We start from the raw sequence: 27,938 nt of genomic DNA, 5'->3' as shown, positions 1-27,938 counted from the left end.
AAGTGAACCGAGCCTGAGCCTCAATTTCTGAAGTGGCCACAGTCTCTCGGGCTCTGGAGCTGCTCCGAGGTAACTGGGGGTCCCCTGGGTGGGGGATGGGGCCTGAATGGGTGGCTGGGGGTGCTGGTTGCTCACCTGGGGGCTTCCAGGGGTGCCAGGAGCAGGGCTGCTCAATGCACTACTGGCTATGGCCCAGGGCGGGGACCCAGGCTTGTGGACATGCAAGTTCCTCTCTTCCTTGTCTGAAAACAAAATATTTCATAGAGTGTTTTTTAAATTTGATTGGCTGTGTCTGCGGTGTGTGGAAATTCCCAGGCTAGGGATCAAACCCGCACCACAACAGTGACAATGCCGGGTTCTTAACCCACTGAGCCACCAGGGAATTTTGTAGCGTTTTAATGCTCTCCCTTTCTTTCTTTTTCTCTTTCTCCCTTTCTCTCTTTCTTTCTCTCTTTCTTTCTTTCTTTCTTTTTCTTTCTTTCTTTCTTTCTTTCTTTCTTTCTTTCTTTCTTTCTTTCTTTCTTTCTTCTTTCTTTCTTTCCTTCTCTTTCTTTCTTTTTCTTCCTTCCTTCTTTCTTTCTCTCTCTCCTTCCTTCCTTCCTTCCCTTCCTCCCTCCCTCCCTCCCTCCCTCCTTTCTCTCTCTCTCTTTCTTTCTTTCTTTCTTTCTTGTTTTTTAGGACCACACCCATGGCATACAGTATTTCCCAGCCTAGGGGTCTAATGCGACTGAAGTTCCCAGCCTACACCACAGCTACAGCAACACCAGATCTGAGGCGCATCTGCAACCTACACCTAAGCTTGTAGATCCCTAACCCACTGAGTGAGGCCAGAGATTAAACCTGCATCTTCCTGGCTACTAGAGTCGGGTTTATTACTGCTGAGCTGCAATGGGAACGCCTAATTTTTTTTTTATTATAGTTAATTTACAATATTGTATCACTTTCTGCTGTACAGCAAAGTGACCCAGTTGTACATATATTAGAACTGGACCTTCCTTTAAAAGCAAAAGAGTGGGACCATGGAGAGAGAGAAGTGAGCACAGCTGGAGTGGGGACAGGGAGTTCTTTCCTGGGAGGGAGGACATTTCTGTCTGAGAGGCTACCAGGAGGCCCAGTGTGCTGGCCACACGGAAGCTCTGGGATCCTTGGAGAGGACAGAGTGGGAGGTTTGGGGGCTGGTGGCCCTGCTATTTGTCACTGGGGAGAGGGGAAGAGCGGGGCCCTTGGTGGAGGATGTGGTGGGGGGTGGCTCAGGAGTGGGGACATCACTGTCCTTCCCTCCTGGAGACAAACACTCACCCAAGGACAGATTCCAGGACCTGATGAAGGTGCAGGGACTGCCAAGGCCAGCTCTGGGATTCGGTGCACAGCTCTGCCAGCTCTCCTCCTAGCCAGCAGTCACCTGGTCTTCTGGCTCCCTCTTGAAATTCCCCCTTGGGAGTTTCCATGGTGGTGCAATGGAAACGAATCCGACTAGTAACCAAGAGGTTGCTGGTTTGATCCCTGGCCTCGCTCAGCGGGTTAAGGATCCAGCGATGCCGTGAGCTGTGGTATAGGTCACAGACTCAGCTCTGATCCTGCGTTGCTGTTGTGGCTGTGGCCTAGCCTGACAGCTGTAGCTCCAATTCTACCCCTAGCCTGGGAACTTCCATATGCCTCGGGTGCGCCCCTCCCCCCAAAAAAATTTCCCCGTGGAGTATCTGCTGTAACTGCATAAACATACTGAATCATTGAAAGCTACCCCTGGAAAGAATCCTGGATGTAACATGTCCCAGTGATGATCAGACTTGCCATTTCTTTCTTTCTTTCCCTTTTTTTTTTTTTGTCTTTTTAGGGCCACACCCACGGCACGTTGAGGTTCCCAGGCTATGGGCTGAATCAAAGCTATAGCTGCTGGCCTATACCAGAGCCATGGCAACTCAGGATCCAAGCCACATCTGAGACCTATACCACAGTTTACGGCAATGCCAGATCCTTTAATCCACTGAGCAAGGCCAGGGATGGAAGCTGCATCCTCAAGGATGCTAATCAGATGCATTTCCCCTGAACCACGATGGGACTCCTTTTTTTATTTTTATTTTTTGATAGGCAAGAAATAGATCTGTTAAGATAGGACGCTTGTGAGAGATACAAGCGGGCAGGCAACGAGGCTCTGCCCAGACTTGCCATTTCTGTTATAACCTGCACCTCTCTTTACTTAATATGTTTCTTCACATTAACTTGCTTTAAGGGGTGTGTGTGTGTGTGTGTGTGTGTGTGTGTGTGTGTGTGTGTGTAGGGCCACTCCCGTGGCATATGGACGGTCCCAGGCTAGGGGTTGAATCAGAGCTGTAGCCACTGGCCTACACCACAGCCACAGCAATGCCAGATCCAACCTGTATCTGCGATCAACACCACAGCTCACGGCAAAGTTGGATCCTTAACCCACTGAGCAAGGTCAGGGATCGAACCTGCATCCTCATGGATACCAGTCAGATTTGTTTCTGCTGAGCCACGATGGGAACTCCTGCTTTAAGTTTTTTTATTCCATCTGAATCTTGAGGACACATAGATCAAGAACCACTGTTAAGTCCAATTTACCCTTGTTGCAGGTGAGGGAACAGACCCGTAGGCCTAAAATCTCAAAGAGAAGTGGTGATTTGGGGCTATGCCTGGATGCCTGGAGTCTCGATGATTTCAGTGGAAAGTCTCCTACTCTCAACTGTGCAGAAACTTTGCCCAAGTGTGACTCACATGGTCCCCGGTGGGGCTGCACACAGACCCAGCCAGGGCAAGTCCTTCCTCCTCCTCTCAGATCCCTGCCCACGGGCTAGCTGGGCAGGCTGCTCTCCCTAAGCTTCTGGAATCTTACTGCTAAAGCTCTGAAATATCAAGAACATGGTGTTTGAATGACTGACTGTGCTGGGTACTCAGCAAGTCTGAATAAAGGAGGGCAGCTCTTCTGTTCTGGGACAATTTATTGTACTATTTAGTTCCTTTTTTTTTTTTCCTCCCACCTATTTTTTTTTTCTTTTTCCTTCTGAAATGTGCGTTATTTGGGTGCTGGATTTCCTGAACCAATCATTACCTCATTTCCTTCTCTCCTATTTTGTACTACTTTTGAAAAGCTTCTCTTCCATTCCATCTTTTAATATTGCTACTAAATGATTAAAATTTCACGAGTTTCCCTTGTGGCTCAATGGGTTAAGAACCTGACTAGTATCCATGAGGATGTGAGTTCAATCCCTGGCCTCGCTCAGTAGGTTAAGGATCTGGCATTGCCATGAGCTATGGTGTAGGTGGCAGATAGGACTCAGGTCCCACGTTGCTGTGGCTGTGGTGTAGGTCGGTATCTGTAGCTCTGAGTCGACCCCTAGCCTGAGAACTTCCATCTGCTGCAGGGGCAGCCCTAAAAAGAAAAAAACAAAATAAAACAAAATACAATTTTAGCATTCATAATTTTAATTTCTAAAAACTCTTCCTTGTTCCATTTTTTTTTTTTTACACTGCCCTGTTTCTGTCTTATGGACACCTATCTTTTCTTATTTCTGTAAGGATATTAATTGTGGTTCTTCTGAACTCTCTTTCATTTCCCCTGCTAGTTCCTTCTCGGTGTTAATTTTTAGTTTCTTTGTCATACTGGAGGCTTTCTTCACAAGACTCTTGATCCTCTTCTCTCTGGTTATATTTAAAATTGAAACACTAAAAATCTTCCTCTTGGTGAGAGCAGGTTTGCGGAGGGCAAGCTCCCGTCTGCGAGGCCTCAAGGGGAAAACCCTCCTTGTCTGCACCCAGCGGTCTCTTCTCTGGGGTCTCAGGGAAGTGTGGTTCCAATGCTATCTCCTGATGGAGTTCCCTGTGGCCTAGGGATTAAGGATTCAGTGTGGTCGCTGCTGTGACTCAGGTTCAATCCCTGGCCCGGGAACCTCCACATGCCTCGGATATACCCCAAAACCCCACAAACATGGTGTTTCTTGGTAACCTGAGAACAGGGTGGGAGAAGGAAGTCCAAGTTCAATAGTTAGGTATGCAGGTTTTGACACACACACACACACACACACACACACACACACACACACACCTGACTGGGTCTCCATCACAGCAATTTCCTCCTGCAGGATCCCGATGTCGGGGTGGCCAGTGCTGCCTGCCCTGCTGCTGGCCGTGGCCATGTCCTCTTTCCACTCGGTCACGTCCAGAGATGAGGAGCGAAACCGGCTGTTAATGAGAGAGAAGATGATGCAGGTGGGGGGGCAGCTGGTGCTGCAGGAAGAGGAGGAACGGGCCAACGGGAGGCTCCGGGCCCTCAAAGAGGCTGAGATGCAGGAGGCCAAGAGGACTGGCATCTTCCCACCCAGCCTGCACTTCTTCCAGGCCAAGGGCCTCATGGAGAAAAGCACCGTGTTTAATATCCTGAAGAAGATGCCAAAAGGTAGGAGTCTGGGGATGCTTTGGGGGTCCTGGGATGTAGGAGGAACTAGACTGGAGCTGGTGGTTCCTGACTCCCCCAGTGCTCTGCGCCTTCGTCCTGCCAGTGGACAAGGCAGCGGCTCTAGGTGGCTGCTGTTGACCCTGGAAACCAAAGCCCAGACTCCGAGGGGCAAAGCCTCAGACATATGGGCAGGGCGTGGGCCTAGGTGTCCCCAGGTGTCCCCGAAAGGACCACATCCTGGGCCACCTTTTTTTCTTTTTTTAAAAATTTTTAATCCTGTATCTACAGCACATGGAAGTCCCAGGGCAGGGATTGGATCCAAGCCCCAGCTGCAGCAGTGCTGGATCATTTATCCTACTGGGCCAGGCTGGGGATTGAACCCACACCTCCACAGGAACATAAATCTGCAGTCAGATTTTTAACCCACTTCATTACAGTGGGAACTTCCTTTTCCCTCCCTTCATGTGCTCTTCTAGTCCTTTCCAGGGGCCAAGTTACCAAATAGGATACATCTTGGATGGACACATTTCTAGTCATTTCCTGCTGCAGCATAAATGATCACTGTGAATAGTAAAATAATTACTATCCTGCACACGGAAATAGTAGTTTGCAGCTCACAAGAACTTTTCTATAGTTTCTCCTTTTTTTTGCTTTATAGGGCCATACCCGCGGCATATGGAAGTTCCTAGGCTAGGGGTTGAAGCAGAGCTACAGCTGCCAGCCTATACCACAGAGCTCACAGCAACATCAGATCCGAGCCGCATCTGCGATCTACACCACAGCTCATGGCAACACACCAGATCCTTAACCCACTAAGGTGGGCCAGGGATCGAACCTGCGTCCTCATGGATACTAGTTGGATTTGTTTCCATTGAGCCACGACGGGAACTCCCATATACTTCTTCTTTAGTATTATAGAGGTCAAAAAATATAAAAATGTGAGGTTAGTGGGTAGCCTCCCAGCTGTTTGTTTCCGGGAGGTGGACATGTAAGGTCACATGGCAGTTTCAGGGAGATGGATGTATGTAAGGTCACATGGTAGGACACCTTCCCAGGGGCCAGCGTTAAGGCAGGGGCAGCAGGAAAGGTGGACACTGGGCCGAGTCGGTCTGAGGTCTGCAGGAGGCCAGAGGCTGCACAGACCCTGGTGGGAAGCAGGGGGCAGGAAGCAGTGATGTGAAGATGGGGTAGGACGGGGACCCCAGGACCACATGCAAACCGACTAGTGAGGGCTGAGGTGGGGGTGGAAGCTCCTCTATCCCACCCTCACCCAGCACTGGCCTCCAGGACACTGTGGGGGTTAAGCTCTGGACAGAGAGCTGGAAGCCCAAGATCCTTGATCTTCCAATTCTAAGCCTTCCTTGTGCTGCTTCTAGGAGATCACCGGGGCTGGTGAGGGAGGGAGTCATGGAGCCAGAAGGCAGTGGCCACCCTGGGGCCGTGCAAGCAGCCTGGCAGGCTCCGGCGGCAGAGGAACAGGAACCTGGGGGGTTCTAAAGGAACCTGGCCGGAAAGACCCCCTGTGGGCCCCCATGGTCCAAATCTGCTGTCCTCTCGGCCGTCCCCTCACTTGCCTGCCCTCCTCTTCCCTCTAGGTGCCGCCTTACATGTCCACGACTTTGGCATGGTGAGCATGGACTGGTTGGTGAAAAATGCCACCTACAGGCCCTACTGCTATTTCTGCCTCACCCCAAAGGGGGCCACCCGGTTCAAGTTCGCTCACCCGCCTCCCCCCACCCCGAAGCAAGCAGAATGCTCCGAATGGGTTTTGCTGGAGAAGTTCCGCAAGGGGCTGCCCAATGTCACCGAGTTCGACAACAGGTAGGTGGTGGTTCAGAAAGAACTCTGCCATCTGCACAGGTGGGGTGCAAGCGAGTGAATGGCCGGAGAAGTCAGGAGCCTTTTTCTCTCAACTCTGGGGTCTTTGCCTCGCCAGGGCACTCAGCACCTCTCCCTTCCACATCGGTTCCTGGTACGTTTAAGCCTGAATCGACCAGCGACACTGCTATTGCATCACGTGGCACTGGTCTGTCCATTGGTGTAGACCTTCAGTAGGACCAGAGAGAAGGTTCCCAGCTCCTGGAGCTGAGAGGGTCCGGGGTGGATAAAAAGCTTCTTAACAGACTGGTGCAGTAACATTGTAAGTAATAACTAGTCTAACGGTAGAACTGCCTGCAGAGTGCTTTCAAGAGGTACCTCCCTTATGAATAAGAAAATGCAAGGAGTTCTCATCGTGGCTCAGCAGAAACGAATCAGACTAGCATCCATGAGCACGCAGGTTCTATGCCTGGCCTTGCTCCGTGGGTTAAGGATCCAGTGTTTCCCTGAGCTGTGGTGTAGATCGCAGGCGCAGCTCAGATCCTGTGTTGCTTTGGCTGTGGTATAGGTTGGCAGCTACGGTTTCAATTCAACTCCTAGCCTGGGAACATCCCTGTGCCGCAGGTTCGGTCCTAAAAGCCAAAAAAAAAAAAAAAGAAAAGAAAAGAAAAGAGAATGCAGCTCAGCCTGGTTAAGGAGCTTGCCTAAGGCCACACAGCCAGGAAATGGCTCATGAGGGTTGTAAACCAGAACCTTAAAGCCAAGACCAGAGTCATTTTCATCAGGCCCTTGGATGAGTTTGTGGGGCCCTCATAGTGGAATACCACAGACAGGGTGCCTTAAGCGATAGAAAGGTATTTTCTCACAGTCCTGGAAGCTGGAAGTCCAAGATCAAGGCGGGCAGGTTTCTCCGAGGCCTCGCCCCTTGGCTTGTGGACAGGGCTGTGCATGCACTCCTGGGGTTTCGGTCCTGTTTGGGGTCCAACTTTACAACCCCATTTCACCTTAATGATCTCCTTAAAGGCCTCATCTCCAAACATGGTCACATTGGGAATTAAGGTCTCCACATGGGAATTTTGGGGGCAGGAATCAGTGCACAGCAGCCTCCAAGGAGGGCTTAGTCTGGGAGGTCAGTTCAGGGGGGTCTGCTTGGCTCAGAGGCCAGGGGACCAGGACCGCCTGGCTGGTGGACATGTCTGGCCGAGCCATCTCCAGGGAACACACGGGGTCCCAGGGCGGGGCCTCCAGCAGAGACTCCAGGACCCTTCCCTTAGGCCTCTCCTCACCTCTGGCTGAGGGGGTGCTGGTACTCTGGGCAGGAGAAGACTGGAGGCGAAGGCTTGCAGCACCCCTCTCCCCTGTGTCCTGACAGTCTGCTGAGAACTTTCACTCTGATGACCGAGAACCCCCAGGAAACTTATGCAAACCAAGACATGGTTTGGAAAAAGTTCAAAACCATCTTCTTTGCGATCTCGGGCCTGGTGAACTACGCCCCGGTGTTCAGAGACTTCATCTTCCTGGGCCTGGAGGAGTTCTACCAGGACCAGGTGCTCTACCTGGAGCTGAGAGCGATGCTCTACCCGGTGAGGCCACCTCTCCCCACCCCCAGACCTCCCCACCCCCACCCCCAACTCTGGCTGGACCCTTGGCTCTCATCCTGTAGGTCCCAAAGTCTTCCGGCCCTAGGGCCACACAGGACTGGAGCTGGCTTCCCCGCTAAGGGGCCACAGGCCTTTCCAGGGGCCACACGAGCAAGTAGCCCAGGGATGGGCTGAGCTGGCCTGCAGAATGGTGCAAAGCACCTCCATTCTCTCCTGAGCCCCTGGTCCCACCTCCCAGGTCCTATCTCCCCTGCTGTGGTCAGGGCACCTTCCCTGGCCTACACTCTGGGCAGTGCCTCATGTCAGGACCATCCTTGAGCCATCTCTGTTCATATCAGCTTGTGGGTGCCCTGAGTCCCGCGGGACGGTGCCCTTGGCGCAGGGACAGCTGAGCCTTCGGTAAGCAGGTCTAGTTGCATGGAGCGTGGGGGCTGGTAAGTTCCTGCAGGGCTCTCTGTGAAGCAGGGGGTCTTCTATGGGCAATAGAGACATTTGATTTGATTTTGAGGAAGGAATGTCATAGAGAAAGAACTGGAAAAGATTAGCAAGAGTCCAGAAATATCCAGATGTGTCAAAATATTAAAAAGCCACTGACTCGGAACCTACATTTTGGCCAAAAACCAGGGGTGACTGGGTCTCGGGTACCTGACACAGTTGACCTTGGCTTTGTGGACCTGAGCTGCCAAGGCTCCAGGTTGGGGTGGGAGGTCCCTTGAGGACCCCGGGTAGGTCAAGTGCTACTGAGGGAGGGGCCTTGGTGGGCCTGCAAAGAGGATTCTCCTGAGGATTTTTGGGGGAGGTGGGGACTGGGGTATTGAGGGAGTGGCCCAGGTATCTTTGGGGGCTCACAGAGTGTGACAGGTTAAGAGTTTTAAGGGGCCTCCACCTCTGCATATCATGTTAGGGAAGTATGCTTGCCCCCCAACATGCCTCCTTGGCATGCAGATCATTTTGAGCTGAAACAGTCAAGGAAGAGCCTCAGACCGCCCCCACCTCCCCCAGTGCCTAAAAGAATTTAGATAAAGGGCCTGTTCCCAGATAGATCTGAGACAGGAGGAGGTACCTGCCAAGAACTTCAGGTCGGGTGGGGTGGGGGAGTCAGCCCGGCCTGGGGACCAGTCCTCTCTGTCCCTGGTCTCTGCTGGCCCAGCAAACATTTGTTTACCAAACATTTGCTTTTTATCTCCATGCGAATTGCCCTCCTCCTCTTTGAAGTCCCAGGCCTCTGCCCCCAACATCTTCTTTGGTCTTTAGCTGGAGATGCTTGGCTAAAGTGAGGGCCTCAGCCATTTGGGTGAGTGACTCGGTCCTCCTGGGGGGCTGGCCCACGTGCAGGTGTTATGAAACGCTGCTTTATTTTCTCCTGTTCATCTGTCTCGTGTCAGCTTCATTCTTAGCCTGGCCAGAAGCCCCTAGAAGGGCAGAGGAAATATCCTCTTCCTGGGCCCTTGGCCAGTAGGCGTAGGTGGCTGGATGCCCCGGCTCTCAGGCTGCTGCAGCCGGATATCCTGCGAGGCTAAGGCTGATCAAAGCGCCAAAGGTGAGACTCTTTAGCTGTCAGTCCGTCCCCTGGATCTCTGCCTGCAGGGCCTGTGGGAAACGGGAGGGTAAGAGAACTTTTTCTCTTTTCTAAAATTAGTTTAGCAGGAGAAAATATTTGTGGAGCAGTTCCTCAGCCTTAGGGCCTCTCGGTGAGTTTGGCAGAGCTCCTGGCCTGTTAATCCTTTTCGTCCAGGAGACAGTCACTGGTGTCCTTTTAAGTCTCCGTCTATTGTGTTATAAGGAGGAAAACTATTGGTCTGGTTGGTTTTCCTTCTTTCTGGTTCTGTGTCTTGAGAGCGTGGCTTTATGACCAGGGAGGGACCTGGCTCTGGTCTCATAGGCACCAGGGCACTGGGCATCCAGTTGAGTAGACTGGGATTCCTGGCTGTGGCTGGCTGGGCAGAGGCACTGGTAACAGCTGGGCTTGCAGCTGGCATCTTTGGTCAAGCTGGCTCTCAGGGGGAGTCGTCACAAGGGGTTCCCATCCACAAGGGTCCCCCTGTCATCGCAACCTTCAGGGCTGCCTGTGCAACAATCGCCATTCTTTTCTCAGAGTGTCCTTTTTTCTCCTGCTTTTTAGGGCCCCACTGGCAGCATATGGAGATTCCCAGGCTAGGGGTCCAATCAGGGCTGTAGCCACTGGCCTACACCACAGCCACAACAATGCAGGACCCGAGCCACATCTGTGACCTACACCACAGCTCACGGCAATGCCAGATCCTTAACCCACTGAACGAGGCCAGGGATCGAACCTGCAACCTCATGGTTCCTAGTTGGATTCATTTCTGCTGTGCCACGACAGGAACTCGTCTCAGAGTGGCCTTGAGAGCAAACTTTCCGGATCTTGTGAGGCTGCTTCCTCTGCAGGCTCTTGGGGCAGCTTCCACAGTTATAGCACGAAAAAGCCTTACTGCTATGAATCAATATTACGTTCCTACTGGCAGTGGCCTAGGAACTAGCTCCTTGGAACTAGAAAAACTTCTAAATTGGTACATGTTTTAGAGGCCTCTCATTGTAAACACCTGTTTTATTTGTACCAGTGTTAAGACCAAATTAAAAAGGTGGATACAAAGAAATGTAATGTTCATGTGAACAAAGCGGCTTGGAAAGACTTATGAAGTGTCTGGGCTTCCCTCATGGGTCTTACAGCTGCTAATAAAAATATTCACTTAATTAACAAAGGAGTGGGAAGAAGAGTAAGAAACTCTTCCCAAAAAAGATGGAATCTTAAGATTTTGAGGAGTTCCTGTTGTGGTGCAGTAGTTAACAAATCCTACTAGGATTGATCCCCGGCCTTGCTCAGTGGGTTAAGGATCTGGCGTTGCAGTGAGCTGTGGTATAGGTCGCAGACGCAGCTTGGATCTGGCGTTGCTGTGGCTGTGGTGTAGGCTGGTAGCTGCAGCTCCTATTAGACCCCTAGCCTGGGAACCTCCATATGCCCCGGGTGCGGCCCTAGAAAAGACAAAAAGACAAAAAAATAAAAATAAATAAAAAGATTTTTAAAGGGTTATTAAGGGCAGAGTCACAGGACTTGTCCCAGCAAAGGCAGAAATGTTCAGATGGCTATTAGGAAATGGGATGAATAAAATGGACATTCATGGGATTAAAACAAAGGATTTGGGGAGTTCCCATTGTGGCTCAGTGGTAACGAACCTGACTAGCAACCATGAGGACACAGGTTTGACCCCTGGCCTTGCTCAATGGATTAAGGATCTGGCATTGCCTAGAGCTGTTGTGTAGGTCACAGACACAGCTAGGGTCTGGTGTTGCTGTGGCTGTGGTGTAGGCTGTCAGCTGCAGGTCTGATTCCAGTCCTAGCCTGGAAACATCCATATGCAGTGGATTTGGCTCTAAAAAGAAAAAAAAATAATAAGTTTTTGATCTAGCATTACCTAAGGTAGGGTGGGCCCAAGGGACCAACCCCCCAACATCAAAGGGCCACTGTTACCAAAATTTGGCTTCTGTCCACTGGTGCCAAATAGAAACTGAGTTTTTGGTGAAGGAGAAAAAAGTTTAATGCTTTGTCAGGCAAAGGAGGCCACAGCAGGCTCATGCCTAAAAGACTGCCCTCCCTTGGAGAAGAACTGCAGGGAGCTTTATAGTCTAAAAGGAGAAAAACAGGGATTCAGATAAGAATCAGGATCAGGGCAGACATGAATTCTTCTTTCTCTGGAGGAATCTTAGTCATGGAAGGTGGTGTCAGGAGTTCTTGGCGTGAGCTTGGTGGTTGTCTTCTGGGTTATGGCATCTTGACTTTTCCTAGAACAGCAATATTTGCAAAAGGGGCATATTGATCAGAGATTAGAACAAACTAGGAAAGTTCCTGAAAAACATCATGTGCCTCATTATCTTTGACCCACAGGCAATTGTGCTCAGGGTGCCTAATCTTTAGCTCATGGGTGATTGTGTTTAGGGTGCAATTCTTTGAGGGAGAAGGACAAGGAAGGGCTCCAAGCTGTTCAGTTTTAAAGTATTCATTTCTGGAGTTCCCGTTGTGGCGCAGTGGAAATGAATCCGACTAGGAACCATGAGGTTGTGGGTTTGATCCCCGGCCTCACTCAGTGGGTTAAGGATCCAGTGTTGCTGTGAGCTGTGGTCTAGGTCGCAGACACAGCTTGGATCCTACATTGCTGTGGCATAGGCTGGTGGCTACAGCTCCGATTGGACCCCTAGCCTGGGAACCTCCACATGCCATGGGCATGGCCCTAAAAAGAAAAAAAAAAAAAAACCAAAAAACCAAAAACAACATATTCATTTCTAAAAGAAGCATGAGGAATATCTTTTCTCTTAGGTGTATAAGATACCCACATCATTATGTGTGTCCCTTGAGGAGGAACCAGGGCACTGTCCCAAGACTGCTTTATTCTTTCTTGACTCTTCCTCCCTTGTCTCTGCATCCCCTTCCTTCCCTGATCAGCAACTGTCTGAACCTGCCCCTCGGAACTCAGGGAAGGCCATGGAGACTGAATGAGGCCCATTTCCTAAAAACAAGAAATGGGGGGAGTTCCCAGTGTGGCACAGTGGGTTAAGGAACCAGTGTTGCCACAGTTGTGGCCCAGATTTGATCCCTGATGGAACTTCCACATGCTGCCAATGCAGCAAAAAAAAAAAAAAAAAGAAAGAAAGAAAGAAAGAAAAGGAGTTCCCATTGTGGCTCAGTAGTAATGAACCCAACTAGTAACCATGAGGATTCGGGTTCGATCCCTGGCCTCACTCAGTGGGTTAAGGATCCGACATTGCTGTGAGCTGTGGTGTAGGTCACAGATGCAGCTCAGATCCTTTGTTGCTGTGACTGTGGTGTAGGCTGGGAGCTCCAGCTCCGATTCAACTCCTAGTCTGGGAACTTCCAAATGCCAGGTATGCAGCCCTAAAAAGCCAAAAAAAAAAAAAAGGGGGGGGGGGACAGAAAGGCTTTTGTGCCAAGAGCCCCACAGGGCCCAGCTTGGTTTCACCCCAAACAAGTCCTCTCTACTGACCCCAGTTTGGAGAAAGGTAAAGGCCAGAAGGTAGCGATTACACAGCAACTGACCAGCAATCGCTCGAGGCAACAGTCAGGCTGATTAATCAAGTTAAAGATTGATAGAAGGCCTGGGTCCCCTGGCTGGACCCCTCACTGGGGACCAGGGCCTTTTACAAAGTCTGGGGTGGAGAGAAGTTCCCGGACTCCTTGATGCGAGAACCCCACAGTTGTGGCACCAAAGCCATCAGGACAGCAGACTTGGGCTCCAGACCGAGGAAACATTGCAGTGTGAGGGTTGATTGGTCCGTGTTTTATGGGGATGGACATTAAGCCTGCCTAGGAGCCCTCCCCCTACAGTAGCCACAGTGGTCCGCCTACCCATTTATTCAAATTATTGAGTGATCCAAGGCCTTGGTGACTGACTACAAGGGAGGCAGAATTTTTGTTTTGTTATGATCTTCCATAGTCTTTATAGGCTCAGAAGTTTTACTGTTTGTACATCGAGAAAGAATAGGGCACCAGAGGGCTGACACATGTTGACCAAATTCATAAGAGACAGATGTATATACAAGAAAGTCAGAATGCAGTTTTCAGAGAAAATCATCTCAGACCAGACATTTATGCTTCCTGATCAGTAAATTCTCTCTTGAAGGCAAATCTTAACTTCTCCTGAAGCCAAATTATAGCTGGAAAGGTGTTGATGAACCAGAGACCTGGTCAGCTGAGCCGAGATTCTAAGGGTGTCCTTAACCCTTGGGATATCTAAAGAAAGCTATTACCCTTTCCCCCCGGGGAAGGAGTGCCAGAATAAATTGACTGCTAAAGATTATACATCTGCAAACAATACCATGCACAGCCAAGAACTCATGCTGAATAGACAAAGAGACAGAGTTTTGGATGAAGGAGAAAAAAAATAGCTTTTTTGCTTTGCCAGGCAAAGGAGGCCACAGCAGGCTAATGCCTACAAGTCTGTGCCCTCCTTTGGAGAGAACAGGAGGTGGTCTTATGGTTTTGGAGTGGAAAATAGGGCCACAGATAAGGATCAGGGTAGATGCAAGCTTGCATTCTTCTTCACAGCAGGCATTCAGTGGTCCTGGACTGGTTCTGGTGGTCCTCCTTTCTGGAAACGAAGAATGCTTCATCACATCTTACCTTTGTTGGGGGTTTTAGTTCTGCAGAAAAGCTCAGAGATCTGTGTACCTCTTGGGGAGGACCCAGGACCCTGCTCCCAGGCTGCACTGCTTTTCTTTTCTTTTTTTTTCTTTTTTTGCTTTTTAGGGCCACACCCGCAGCATATGGAGGTTCCCAGGCTAGGGGTTGAATTGGAGCTGTTGCCGCCGGCCTACGCCAGAGTCACAGCAACACCAGATCTGAGACATGTCCACAACCTACACCACAGCTCACGGCAACGCCAGATCCTTAACCCACTGAGTGGGGCCAGGGATTGAACCCGCCCATCATGGTTCCTAGTTGGATTTGTTTCTGCTGTGCCATGATGGGAACTCATGGGCTGCTTTCTTGACTGCTCCTTCCTGGTTTCTGCATCCCCTCATTCTCATGATTAGAAGTGGTTTAAATCTGCTCTTTGGAATTCAGGGAAGGTCACAGAGGCTGAATGAAGCCTATTTCCTAAAAAGAAGTGGGGACACAGAAAGGCTTTTGTACCCAGGAGCCCACAGGGCCCTGCTCAGTTTCAGGATGACTCTGGTCTTTTTGCATTCAGTTTCTGAAGCATGGTTGGGATCCCTAAAATGACTCTACTGCCCTCCTTTGACTAGAAGTGTTGGAGGCCCTCCTGCCCATCTGGGGTCAGGACAGCTCCGCCCGCCCCCAGAGTTTCCCAGCTCTCCTTTTATCTCTGAGTCCTGGACTGACGAACCTGCTTTTCCTTGGATATGCGAGCCCCTCCCAGAGGGCGGCCCAGGTCAGGGTGCACCTGTCCTCTAGGATCTGCTGTTTGGCGGCTTTAAAGCTGAGCACAGACTTGCATCCTTATTTCTGACTCAGGGAGTGGAAGTGGGCCTGACCTTGCCCCCAGGAGAGACTTCGCTGGCTCAGTGAGCACAAACCTTCTTTTAAAAGATCCACCTCGGGTTAGGAGAGGAATTTGGGAAAGAACTGGGCTCCCCCTGGGCCATGCTGCCTGGAGTAGGAGGGTATCGCCCACGTTCTGGGCTTGGCGGAATCCCTCGGAACCCCCAGCCCAGGCTCCGCCCTTCTAGGCCCACCCTCCTCTGGTCCGCCTCAAGCCCCCTACTCCCTTCCTGGGACTGGGGACCTCCCCTGAATCCGGTTATCCCAGCAGCTTTGTCACTGCGGTCCTCACCAAGCATCCCTGGGTTCCCAGCTCCAGGGTGAACCTCACGCCTGGAGACGCTGGGTGTACACGTGACAAATTTGGAGGTGCTGTTTGGGCCGAGCTCCCAGGAGTCCAAGTCTGCGGTCTAGGGTTGGGCCAGGAGCCGCCACGTTAATTACTCCCCCCCCCCACCCCCGCGCATCGGTTCTGCTGAAGATGGTCTGACCGCCCCACTTGGAGAAAGATCTTCTCAAAGCACTTTATCTGCACCTTGTCATTTGAGCCTCACAACCTGCATTTTACAGGTGTGGAAACTGAAGCTCGGAAAAGTTAAGGAGCCTGACCGAGGCCAAGAGGGCAGTAAGTGGGATGTGGGGGGAGTGACCTGAGCGTTGGGCTCTGGGCCGTAAAGAACCACTCGCATCTCAAAAGGAGCTCCCCGAGGGGCTTCCGGCCTGGGGAGGCGCTTCCTGTTGGCACATCCTGGCTTCCTCTCAGAGTGGGCAGGGGGAGGCAGGCCTCCACCCTGGGGGGTGGGGGAGGGAGAAGGAGGGAGATGCTGCGAGGGTTTGAGCCCCTGGCGATGGCACCTGGGGGAGTGGCTGCGGGGTCGGAAGGAGGGAGGAGAAAGGCTGGATCCGGGCTTCCTCACCCCTCCCCCTCTCGCCACGCCCCTTGGGGGACTCTCCGGGCAGGGGTCTAGCCTGGGGACCGGCCCCCCGCTCGCCCCTCTCCCCACCCCTTCCGGCACCCAGCCAGCCTTCCTCGAGGGTGGAGGCTGAGGGGGATGGGCCGGGCGGCTGGTCCTGGTCTGACCCTGGAACAAAGGGCTCTCTCCGTGGTGTCTTTGCCTAACGCCCCCTTAGCCAGAGTAGGGGAGCCATCAACACATTAACAACTAAAAACGCCCCCTGGAATTCTTTTCTGAGCCCTCTGCCTCCCCCTCCTCGCCTGGGGGGCTTACTCCGGGCCTGGGATGATGTTGATGGACTATCCTGGCCGCCCAGCCTCCTATTATGCCGCTAATGCTCCATCACAAAGGCCACTCGCCCCTGGCGACAGTTGCTAGGCGGGTCTTATCTCCTGGGCCCCATCCCCTCCCCCACGGCCGGAATCTGAGGCTCAGACTGGGTCGGGCCAGCCTTCCGGGCGGAGCTCCCAGGGGATTAGCCCCAGGGGCTGCCCAGCTGGCACTTAGGCGAGGGCGGTCTTGGGGGGGTGGGGCACGTAGGACGAAGGGAGCCCAGGATGGTGGTTCCCAGACGTTTTCTTGGATGCTGTCACTTGGGTAACCAGCAGTGGGGGTGCTGCCCCAGGGTTTTCCCTGGATTCTTAGCAGAATCGTCTTTAGAAACTCCACCTGCTTTCTGCTGTGGTGACCCGTGTTTCTTGTCCTTAATGTGGCTCTGCTGACTCCTGACAGCAGCACTTACTAGGCAGGACCGTGACTGTGCTGTTGACAAGTCTGTGAAATCAACAAAAACAAAGTCTTCAGCTTAGAGGACCATTATACATGCGAATCACCTGGGGAGTTAAATAAAGCCAGGTTCAGAGTTCCCCGCGTGGCTCAGCAGTAAGGGGGATCCCAATTAGTATTTATGAGGATGCCAGTTCAATCCCCGCCCCCGCTCAGCGGGTCAGGGATCCGGTGTTGCCTTAAGCTTCTGTGTAGGTCACATTCGTGGCTCGGATCCCGCATTGCTGTGGCTGTGGTATAGGCCAGCAGATGCAGCTCCAATTTGACCCCTAGTCTGGGAACTTCCATATGCCATGAGTGTGGCCCTAAAGAGCAAAAGCAAAAATGAAAACAAAAAAACAAACAAAAGAAACAGGTTCAACTGCAGAGAATCTGATTTAATTAATCCAGAGTGATGGAGTTCCCGTCGTGGCTCAGTGGTTAGCGAATCCGACCAGGAACCATGAGGTTGCAGGTTCGATCCCTGGCCTTTCTCAGTGGGTTAAAAGATCCGGCGTTGCAGTGAGCTATGGTGTAGGTTGCAGACGTGGCTCAGATACCACGTTGCTGTGGCTGTGGCGTAGGCCAGTGGCTACAGCTCTGATTCGACCCCTAGCCTGGGAACCTCCATATGCCGAGGGAGGGGCCCAAGAAATGGCAAAAAAAAGACAAAAAAAAATCCAGAGTGGGACCCAGGCATTTTCTCTTCCCTGGGTGATTGGAGACTTTCAGACACAGCACCTCACCCCACACCCCTGGCCCAGGGACCTCCGCCCCCACCCAAACCAGGGAGCAGGTCAAGGTTTCTACCTTTTTTTTTTTTGTCTTTTTGCCATTTCTTGGGCCACTCCCAAGCCATATGGAGGTTCCCAGGCTAGGGTTTGAGCTGTAGCCTCCGGCCTACACCAGAGCCACAGCAACACGGGATCCGAGCCGCGTCTGCAACCTACACCACAGCTCACAGCAACGCTGGATCCTTAACCCACTGAGCAAGGCCAGGGATCGAACCCGCCACCTCATGGTTCCTAGTCGGATGCATTAACCTTTGAGCCACGATGGGAACTCCGGTTTCTACCCTTTTTAAGCCTCAAAATCCTCACATGTAAAATGAGACCTAGGAGTTCCCTGATGGCTCAGCAAGTTAAAGATCCAGTGTTGTCACTGCTGTGGCTCGGCTTGCTACTGTTGCACAGATTCCATCCATGGCTTGGGAAATTCCATATGCCATGGTTGTGGTCAAATAAATTTTAAAAATCAGACCTACCTAATAGTGCCGTTTCGAGGATTAAATGAGATTGAGAGAAGGCTCTTTTTTGGCTTGTGCCTGGCACATAGTAGGAGCTTTGTTAATGCTGGTGAAGTGAATGAGGCTCCAAGAGTGAGGGAGTTGGTTGCATTGGGAGTTAGAGCTAGTCCTAGTTTCTGGTCTGATTGTGTGACCTTGAGCAACTCTGCCCTGCAATTTCCTTTCTGTTTCCTTCAGCTTCAGTGTTCCCTAATTCCACGATATCATGGACAACAGAAATGTGTAATCTTATGTTGGTTTATGAAAGCAGTGCGTAGTTTGATTCACTTCTCCACAAATGTATAGTTCCTCAATTAAACTGCAGCTAAGAATTGAGATGATCTAAACTGAGTGTAGTGGGTTTTTCCTAAAGAGGGCCTGTTACGGGGACAGAGCTGCTTTCCTACCACTGATTCTTAGATGAGGGACACACCCCACTTGTACTTACAGGTTGTTGAATTCTTAGTGCTCATCTTCCTGGGGAGCCTGCAGATTTGATAGCTCAGTAATAACAATGTCACTATTATAGTTATCATTTCCAAGTGCTGTACATATATTAACTCATTGCAGCAACCCTACAAGGAGTGATGGATTGGGAATAAATTACATCTCCCTAGAGCCTGAGCCCAAAAGCCTGACCAGAACCCCAGACCAGCCTAGAACTTTCCTCTGAGGCCAAGGCCAGGCTGTGAGGCTGCTAGGGCTGCTCATATGATTTTAGCAAATGGGGATAAATTGTGAAGAAGCAACAAAGCAAAAGAAAGGGAGTCTGGGCTTCCGGGAGCAGTAAATTGTAAGGGAAATGAATAGAAGATAAAGATTATTTTCGTAAGGTTTGTCCATTCAGACCTGTCCTGGGGTCCAAGTTCTGTCTCCAGTGATAAGGGCGGTTCTGAGATGGGAGAGGAAAGGCAGACACCTTCACAAACAGAAATATATGTCCTGCTTTTAACCAGACAGGAGGGCTTACAGCTCTGTTTGTGCTTTTTTCCCCCCTTTTTTTGTCATTGGTCACACCTGCAGCATATTGAAGTTCCCAGGCCAGGGGTCAAATCAGAGCTGTGGCTCAGCCACAGCCATGCTGGATCCTTAACCCACTGAGTGAGGCCAGGGATCAAACCCTCATCCTTGGAGTTCCTGTCGTAGTGCATCGGAAACGAATCCGACTAGGAATCATGAGGTTGCGGGTTCGATCCCTGGCCTCGCTCAGAGGGTCAAGGATCTCAAGTTGCTGTGAGCTGTGGCATAGGCTGGCAGCTACAGCTCTGATTAGATCCCTAGCCTGGGAACCTCCATATGCTGCGGGTGTGGCCCTGAAAAGACAGAAAAAAAAAAAAACCCTCATCCTCAGGGACACTCTGTTGGGTTCCTCACCCACTGAGCCACAAGGGGAACTCCCCATGTTCGTGCTTCTTAATTGCCTTCAGCTCAAAATAATCCTATGCAAAAAGTGGCATAATTGGGGGGTAGCACGTTCTGAGTCCCTTCAGGACCCCTGGAGCTGGACAAGCAAAAAGGCTGCTCTTCTTTTCCTCCTTTGTTTCACCTACTGTCCATCCCTGGCTCTTCCCACTCTGCCCCTTGGTGTCCCTGGTGGAGGTCCCCTGATGGAACCATGAAGGGAGTCCTCCACTGCTCTTTCTGGTTTGAGTCCTGTCCTCAGCCGACCTGCTCCTCATTCCTTGTACAAAGCCTTACTGAGCACTGACGTGTGCCAGGCATTGTTCTGGGTGCGAGGACCCAGCCTCAAATAAGAGCTAGACATCCCTCCTTGTGGCACCGAAGAGCATTGTCCCAGGAAGAGCTGGGCTTCTGGTCAACCTCAGAGGCCAGCAGAGGCACTGAACAGAAAAATTGCCATGCAATTTTGAAGATTATTGGTGGTTGGGAATGAAGTTCTGCTCTGCTCACCCCCGGTCGGGACCATGCTTCCCTCCCAGGTGTATGAACTGAATGGGATGGTCCATAGCCGCGAGTGGTCAGTGCGGACCTATGAAGAAGTGGCTCGAATGTTTGCAAAGACGCATCCTGGGTTTATTGGAATCAAGCTCATTTATTCGGATCACAGGTAGGATTGGGCACAGCTGAGGCTGCAGGGGCTGGACGGGGTTGCAGGCAGAGCCACTAGGCTGGGAGTGGACAGAGGAGGAGCTGAGGGGCTGGGGCCAGAGACCCCTAGATGCCCAAGTGCCGGGAGCTCGTGTGTGTACTGAGTGCAGAATGTCTGCTGAAATCATAAGGAGGCTGCAACAGGGAAGAACTGTGGCAATTTTCTAGGTAATTCCAAACTGTGACCCCACACTGACCTGGCTGATCAGTAATGGGCTTAGTGTTTTTGCTTGAATGTTTGGAGAGTTTGTTTTAATCCACGGCTGGTCTGTCTCATGGCGTCTGTGGCGTCTGTGGCATCTGTGCGGAGTCCCAAGGCGCTGTGAAGACAGATCCACTCTTGCCCCGAGCTAGTGCAGAAAGCCTACAGCTGAATTCTCCTGATTTACCAAGGAAGAGTCTTTCTTTTGTGAAGGAGCAGCCAAGGAGCTGACTGGACAGCGGAGAGTCTGTGCTGAGTTCCGCTGGAGGCCAGGGCAGCACCTGGATGGGGTCAGGCTGGTCAGGCTTGGGGAGGGGTGGCCCCACTTGCTCAGCCCCCATGGGGGGTGAGGGCAGTCAGACCTCCCCAAGAGCCCCCTCCTGTCTAGTGACAGTGGGGCGGGGGGAGGCCCTGGTGGCACAGGATCTGGCCGCCAGGACGGAGCTTGCAGGACGGGCCCCTGGTTCTGCCTGAGGCTCCCTGGGAGCCAGTGGCAGGAGGCTGGAGGGCAGAGCTGCACTGACAACTGCTTCCAGTGCATGGGGGATGGGCAGAGCCGAGGACGGGGACAGGTGGCCAGCGGCCCGCCAGTGCCTTTTCTTTGGGTGTTTCCCTTGCGATGTTCTTGCCTTGCCCCCGACCCGGGCTGGAGGGAAAGGCATGCGGGGGTGGGGGTGGGGCGGTGGATGAGACAGCTTGCTTGTGGGGTTTCTGGAGAGCCTGGGCCTTGCTGATTGAATCAGAGAAAGGAGACATGCAGCGGCCAGGTCCAGCTGCCCTGGCAGGGCCTCGGTGGCCTGTGGCATTTCACAGGTGTCAAGGGATCAGAGGGCTGGCCACTTCCAGGACCCACCCTCTCAGGGATGCTAGGCAAGTTCCGTCAAGACACTTTGTTTTATCCAAACACAGACCAACAAAACTTGCCCTGTGGGTCCCCTACCCACTGGCTCTCCAGAGACCAGGGGTCCCTCTGGGGCCAGCCAGAGTCCTCGGCAGGCATGGGCTTGGGCAGACACCTCTTTGGTGTAGTGCTTTCAGGGAACGCATTAGCCTGGGTGGGGTGGGGTCATGGGGAAGTGATAGCTGGGTGTCCTGGACAAGACCAGCCCAGCTGCCAGGGGCAGACATGCCATTGGCCCCGAAATGCTGACTCCTGGCCTTTTCCTCTACTCTCCCGCAGATCCAAAGACATGTCCCTCATCAAGGAATCCGTCCAAACAGCCATGGAACTTCGAGCCAAGTTCCCCCAGATGGTGGCTGGGTTTGACCTGGTAATGGACCCTGCTCTGCTCTGGCCACACTGCCCACCACATCTGGCTCCCCCAACCACAGCCCAGTAGGGTGGGGGGTGGGGGTCGCGTCTGGAAGCAGAGATGGGGCTGAGCCTGGGCAGAGCATCCAGGACTCAGAAGCAGCCCCTTCCCTCCCCCCCATTTGCCCCCAGCTATTTCTGAAGCTGCATCGTGGGATCCCCTCCCCTCCCCCCACCAAATAACAGCCAGGCCACACTTCCCAGGTGACAGCTTGATCTTATTAAGAAGCTAAGGAGTTCCCATTGTGGCTCAGCAGTAACAAACCTGACTGACTAGCATCCATGAGGACATGGGTTCAATCCCTGGCCTTGCTCCGTGGGTTAAGGATCCAGTGTTTCTGTGAACTGTGGTGTAGGTTGCAGATGCCACTCAGCTCTGGCTGTGGTGTAGGCCAGCAGCTGCAGCTCCAATTCAACCCCTAGCCTGGGAACTTACATATGCCGCGGGTGTGGCCCTAAAAGGCACTCCCGACCCTGCTTCCAGAGAGTCTGCACATCTCACCTGAGACAGTGCTCCAGCTCTCGATCTTAGCCCCACCAGTCCCCCGCTCCCCCGGGAGAGGATCTCAAGGAATTGTTCTCTTTGGACCAAGGTACCAAGATGTCCTCCTGGGGTCCTGGGGGGTTGATCGGAGGATCCAGCCTCCCCCCCTCCCCCCAGAAATGGGATGGGGGTGGGAGTCCCCCCATCGCCTTTTCCCTCTGTGTATGGAACTGACAGCAGGTCCTGGAGGACAGCGTCCAGCGGGGCTTATGGGCTGGTCCCTGCGGGGACTGGGTGCATGGTCCCTGCGGGGACTGGGTGCACAGTCCCTGCTAGAGTTGTTCAGAGGGTCCACAGTGAGCCCCATGTATCCTTCGGGCCTGCACTCCGTCCTACTGCCCTGATTACCCAGGCTTGTTTTCCTGTGAAAGCGTCATCGCCCCACACTCCAGCCCTCGCAGGTTGAAGCTTTCTGTCCCAAAGCTCCCTCACTCCGGCACCCAGCTGCCCAGCCCAGGGCTGTGGCTCCCCTTGAAAAACATGACTTTGGTGTGGTCGCTCTTCATGTTACTCTGGCTGAGGGACTCTTCTGGGAGCTGCTGTCTGTGACCTCCAGGCCAGAGTCGTCCTGACCTTGGTCCAGGGCTTCAACTCTCTCACCCTCTCTGTCTCTCGCCATCTCTCTGTCTCTTTCTAGCTCTGTCTCTATTTCTCTGTCTCTAGCCATCTCTCTCCCATCTAAGGAGCTCAGGCTGGAGCACGGGGCCCTGGAAGGCAGGCGGGGGGATGGGGAGGAAGCTCGGAAGGGCTCGGAGGATTCAGGTACAGCCTCTGAGTAAGGGGGGTGGGCTCGTAATTTCAGGGCCACAGTGCTCTCGCTCTCTTTTCTTTCCCAGCCCTGCCACTAGTCTTTCTTTTTTTTTTTTAATTTTTTAAATGAGTTTTATTTTTTCCATTATAGTTGGTTTACAGTGTTCTGTCAACTTTCTACTGTACAACAAAGTGACCCAGTCATATATCTATATATATATACACACATTCTTTTTCTCACATTATCCTCCATCATGTTCCATCACAAGTGACTAGATATAGTTCCCTGTGCCACTAGTCTTTCTTGAAAGACTGTGTGACTGAGGCCTCAGTGGTGGTGGGCAGGGCTGCAGGGCACACCAGCAAGGGGAGGCAGGGGCTGGGCAGGTGCCCCACGTCCCCTCTGTCCTACAGGTGGGGCGTGAGGACACAGGCCACTCCTTGTATGACTACAGAGAGGCCTTGATGATTCCAGCCTCACGTGGTGTGAAACTGCCTTACTTCTTCCACGCCGGGGAGACAGGTGAGCCTGTGACATCATCAGGGACAGGGGTGATGGACAGGAGCCCTCCCAGGGCATGAGGGGCACTGGGCAGTGTGGTGGCAGCCTGCCGTCATCTCACAGCGCTTGCCCACTTCATGCACATATCAGGTCTGTGTGACAGCCACACCCCGGAGAAGGTGTGCTGGGGATGGTGACAGCATCAGTGGGTAACACACATTATTCATGGTTCTTACCTGGTCCTACCAGGAAGGCACTTGAGCCCCATTTTACAGGTGAAGAGCCCAAGGCTCCAACCAAACAGGGCAACTGGTCCAAGGTAAGTCACTGGAGATCAGGGGTCTCACTTCAACCCCTTCCCTGAGACCCCCCTTTTATAACGGGCGAATTGTGCCCTCACCGGCAAAGTCACACACTAGGTAGGGGGGCTCAGCAGGCCTGCTCTGCCTCTGGAAGGCACTGTCCACAGCCACCAGCTCCTCCAGGCCCACCCCACCAGCTCACTGGTCATTTCTCTCACCTCCAGAGAGAACACACTTCAAGTGTGTAAACAGCTAAAATGCTGTCATGGCTGCGATGTCAGATCCCAAGGAAGATGGGGGGGGGGGGCTTAGACCTGCTGCATTTCCCCACCCCCAGGGTACCTAAGAGGGGAGCTGGTGGGGAGCCTGCACTTTACAGCCAGGCTTAAACCTTGGTTTATCATGCAGCCTCTCAGGGGAAGGGCTCCTGTGCATTAATCTCTTTTTCCTGACATTTCAAGTCAATTTAGATCTAATTTAGATCAAAGCTGTCCTAGGAGGTTGAAAGAATTATTTGTGGAGGATGGGGAAGGGGGAGGGGTGTTAGCCTTGAAGGCTGTGGTCCAGTTGGCAAGATCACACCCACCTCCATGAAATCATCTCAATTCCAAATCACACTGTCCCAGGAGGGGATTTTTGCCAGGAAGTGGGTATTTAATACCCCGGTTGTTTTTTGTTGTTGTTGTTTTTTTTTAATAAAAGAGAAATTTGAAAACAAAGTATTAGGGAACTAGTGAAAATCCACCTGACACATATGCCCTCACTACCAATGGAAACTCTTGGATTTTCATATTTTACCTGTGGATCAGTTAGGATGCTTTTGGCAGCCAGGAGTGAGGTCCGCACATCCTGTAAGTCTTATAATCAGCTCATCTGTGATCTCGCCTGACCAGCAACCCCTGCTGTCCTTCCGAGTCTGGGATTTCACCTCCCTTGGTCAGCAGACAGTGATGTCACATCCAGGTGTGACCTCGTCCCTGTACTGGAAAGGAAGCCACAGGAGCTCCTGTCGGAGCCCCCCAGGCTGGCTCTGATCAGGACTATCCGAGCTGCAGGGGAGGACTGGGGAGTCAGACCCCAACATTCTCACTTCCCATGAGGCCCTACTGCCAGGAGGGTGCAGTGAAGGTGCAGCGGGTGGCTGGTTTGGGCTGGCCATTGTCCTCTTGCCATTGGTCGTCCCAAGAGTTCTGTTAAAGATATGACGTGAGTATGTACTAATAGCTCTAGTGACAGAGACACTGCTGTAAAGATGCTACACATAAAATTCCCTGAAAACAGCTCTGGAAACAAATATAAAATGGAAAGAATTGTGGGTCAGACAGACCAAGGTTTATAGCCCAGCTTGCTGCTTCCCAGGGGAGACAGTCCTTCCATTACAGAGTCTGTTTTTTGTTTTATCTTTATGCCTTTTCTAGGAGGTTCCCAGGCTAGGGATCTAATCGGAGCTGTAGCCACCAGCCTATGCCAGAGCCACAGCAACACAGGATCTGAGCTGCGTCTGAGACCCACACTACAGCTCGCAGCAATGCCGGATCCTTAACCCACTGAGCAAGGTCAGGGATTGAACCCGTAACCTCATGGTTCCTAGTCGGATTCGTTAACCACTGAGCCATGACAGGGACTCCTACAGAGTCTGTTTAGGGCCCACTTCCTCACCTGTTACCGGCAGGCAGGCCAGCCACGCCTCTCTTGAGCGTCGTTATAAGGAAAAGTGTCTCTTTGTCTCAGTGTTCATTTCTCTTCCTTTTCCTTCCCGGGGGAGTGTGGGGTGTTCATCTGCCCATGGTCTGAGTCAGAACCATCCATCCCACTTAAGCCCACCCCTTGTTCGCAGACTGGCAGGGCACTTCCGCAGACAGAAACCTTCTGGATGCCCTAATACTGAACTCCACCAGGATCGGGCATGGATTTGCTTTGAGCAAACACCCAGCCGTGTGGGCTGATGCCTGGAGGAAGGACATCCCCTTAGAAGTCTGTCCCATCTCCAACCAGGTATGCAAGGTCCATGGGCTGTGCTCTTCGATCTTCAGCCACTGCCCCTGTATCACCTGTCCTTAACACCCGTGCTTTCAGTATCCTTCTCTCTCACTGCCAGTCCTGTACTGAGGAATGGCCTTTGCCTAAACAAGTCACCGTACTGGCGGTGGAACTGTGGGTGATGCTGCAGACAAAGCTAAAGGGACACTGGGGGGGGGGGCACAAGGTGGGGGGGTCCCACTACCAGCACAGCTGCTTGGGGCCCTCTGTGCCACTGCCTGTCCTGCAAGGCTCAGGACAGCTGATCTGAGTTGATGTCCTTGGAGAAAGTGAGGACTGGCTCTCCCCGAGTCAGGACTTTGCCCAGAAGTCGTCCCATTGCAGGGACTGGTGACAGGGATGAGAAAATCCCCAAATCTCCTGCCAGCTCTTCATGATCCCCATTTGTCTCTCTCCTTGGCCTCCAACTGGGCAGGTGCTGAAGCTGGTGTCGGACCTGAGAAACCACCCCGCAGCCGTTCTGATGGCCACCGGGTACCCCATGGTTATCAGCTCAGATGACCCTGCTGCCTTTGGGGCCAAAGGCCTGTCCTACGATTTCTATGAGGCCTTCATGGGTCTCGGGGGGCTGACGGCTGACCTGAGGACACTCAAGCAACTGGCCATGAACTCCATCAGGCGAGTGTCCCTTGTGCTCCTCTTCCACCCCATGGCTTATGTTGACCTCTCAGAGGTTTGGGGCAGAACCTGGAAGGTTCTGTGGATTTCTCCGCATCATTTCTTAATTGCTCCTGCTCTTGGGCTGGGAACAGATGAGCCCTCCAGCACCTGAGATCCCCTCCTGCCCCCTCCCCAAAGCTGACCCAGGCACCCTCCCCCTGCAGGTACAGTGCTCTGTCAGAGACTGAGAAGAAGGTTGCCATGGAAACCTGGGAGGAGCGATGGCATAGGTTTGTAGCGGAGCTGGCCAGGGGCCCAAAGTGAGCAGAACAGCAGCCCTGCCTCTGCCTCCCACCAGGCCGGCCTCACCTTCTCTCAGCTGTCCTGGAGTCCAGTCCAGTCGCCTCCGTTTCTTCATCAGAACCGGCCTGTGGGGTCACCCCATGGCCTCCCTGTTGCCCGACCTTGGGAACACTCCATCAGTGGACACACACAAACCCTTCTCTCGGCCTCAGTGCAAGGGCCCTTGGGACTCCTGCCCTGGCTCCGGTCCGCTCCCAGAGACTCTTCTCTGCCTGCCCTCAGCTCAGCCCTGCACTTCCTGCCTTCTTGCCTCCTCTCCTGGGGTGTCTTATCCACTCCTTCACTTTTATTTTATTTTATCTTATTTTTTTAGGGCCACACCCACAGCATATGGAAGTTCCCAGGCTAGTGGTCAAATTGGAGCTGCAGCTGTCAGCCTACACCACAGCTACAGCAACAGTGGATCCTTAACCCATTGAGCAAGGCCAGGGATCAAACCCACGTCCTCATGGCTATTAGTCAGGTTCTTAACCCCCTGAACCACAATGGGAACGCCCATTCATTCCCTTTTAAAACCGTGTATTTCTGCAGGTATGGCCCTGAAAAACCAAATAAATAAATAAGACTATGTATTTGTCCAGGTCTCCCAAACTTTGCACTGACTCGGGTGGCTCACGGGAACCTCAGAGCTTCTCCTGGGCTTTTCCTGGCTGGGTAAATGGCAGCTCTGCACAGAGGCTCAGCGTGGAGGTTGTCCGTGGAATTCCTGCTGCTGTCCTGGCTCCGTCTGCCCTCTACTCCCCCACTGCTGGCTGAGTCCCAACCGCTGTCCCTCTGGCCTGAGTTAGGACAGTGCCTAATCGATGGCTTCCTTCTCTTCGCCCTCTCTAGCTCATTCTTCCCAGAGCAATGACTGTTCCGAATCAGTTTGAACCAGGGCGCTCCATTATTACAGCTCAGCACCTAAAAAAACCTGCATGTCTCCACAGGGCACATGACATCCCCTTTAACTTGGTCCCTCCCTGGGCGCCCCTAGTCACCATGCCCCGGGCTCTAGTGCCCAAGCTCTGCCCCGCCTCTCACTCTCTCTGCCTAGAATGTTCTCCTCCCACTTCTGTCTGATGCCCGCCATCACCCTCAACCTCAGGCTTCCTTTCCTGCCCTTGTCTCGGGTTTCTCCCTGGGGAAACTGGCTCCTTGCTGTCCTGACCCCAGAACCACCTGGCATTACACACCTGTTTCTGTGGCAAGCTCCCAGAGGACGGAGGCACTCAGAACCCCAGACCCAGTCAGTCCCAACACACAGGCATCGAACGAAGAACGCACCCTGTCCGTGCTGTGTTGGAGCGAGTGGGGTCCCCAGGTCTGTCCTGGCCTGGTCTTTGGGAGAAGGTGGCGAGGG

General features: G+C 52.6%; 1 protein-coding gene across 2 annotated transcripts; it reads left to right on the top strand.

The window, feature by feature from the left end:
• On the top strand, positions 1-27,164 carry ADA2 (adenosine deaminase 2). Of its 2 annotated transcripts, XM_047787921.1 has the most exons (10): positions 1-69; positions 4,098-4,411; positions 6,007-6,232; positions 7,602-7,812; positions 19,813-19,940; positions 21,364-21,454; positions 23,204-23,312; positions 25,431-25,588; positions 26,049-26,251; positions 26,458-27,164. In XM_047787921.1, the coding sequence occupies exons 2-10, from the start codon at positions 4,105-4,107 to the stop codon at positions 26,555-26,557; spliced, it is 1,533 nt and encodes a 510-aa protein (XP_047643877.1). In that variant the 5' UTR covers positions 1-69; positions 4,098-4,104; the 3' UTR covers positions 26,558-27,164. The 2 variants fall into 2 exon arrangements, with proteins under 2 accessions (XP_047643877.1, XP_047643878.1); XM_047787922.1 differs by lacking the exons at positions 1-69; positions 4,098-4,411; positions 7,602-7,812 and having other exon boundaries at positions 6,015-6,232; positions 26,458-26,926.
• The last annotated feature ends 774 nt before the right edge of the window (positions 27,165-27,938 follow it).

The sequence above is a fragment of the Phacochoerus africanus genome, chromosome 7, assembly GCF_016906955.1.
Source record: "Phacochoerus africanus isolate WHEZ1 chromosome 7, ROS_Pafr_v1, whole genome shotgun sequence".
Classification (NCBI taxonomy): Eukaryota; Metazoa; Chordata; class Mammalia; order Artiodactyla; family Suidae; genus Phacochoerus; species Phacochoerus africanus.
Note: the sequence above shows the minus strand (reverse complement) of the source record. Positions and strands in the feature narration are given on the sequence as shown.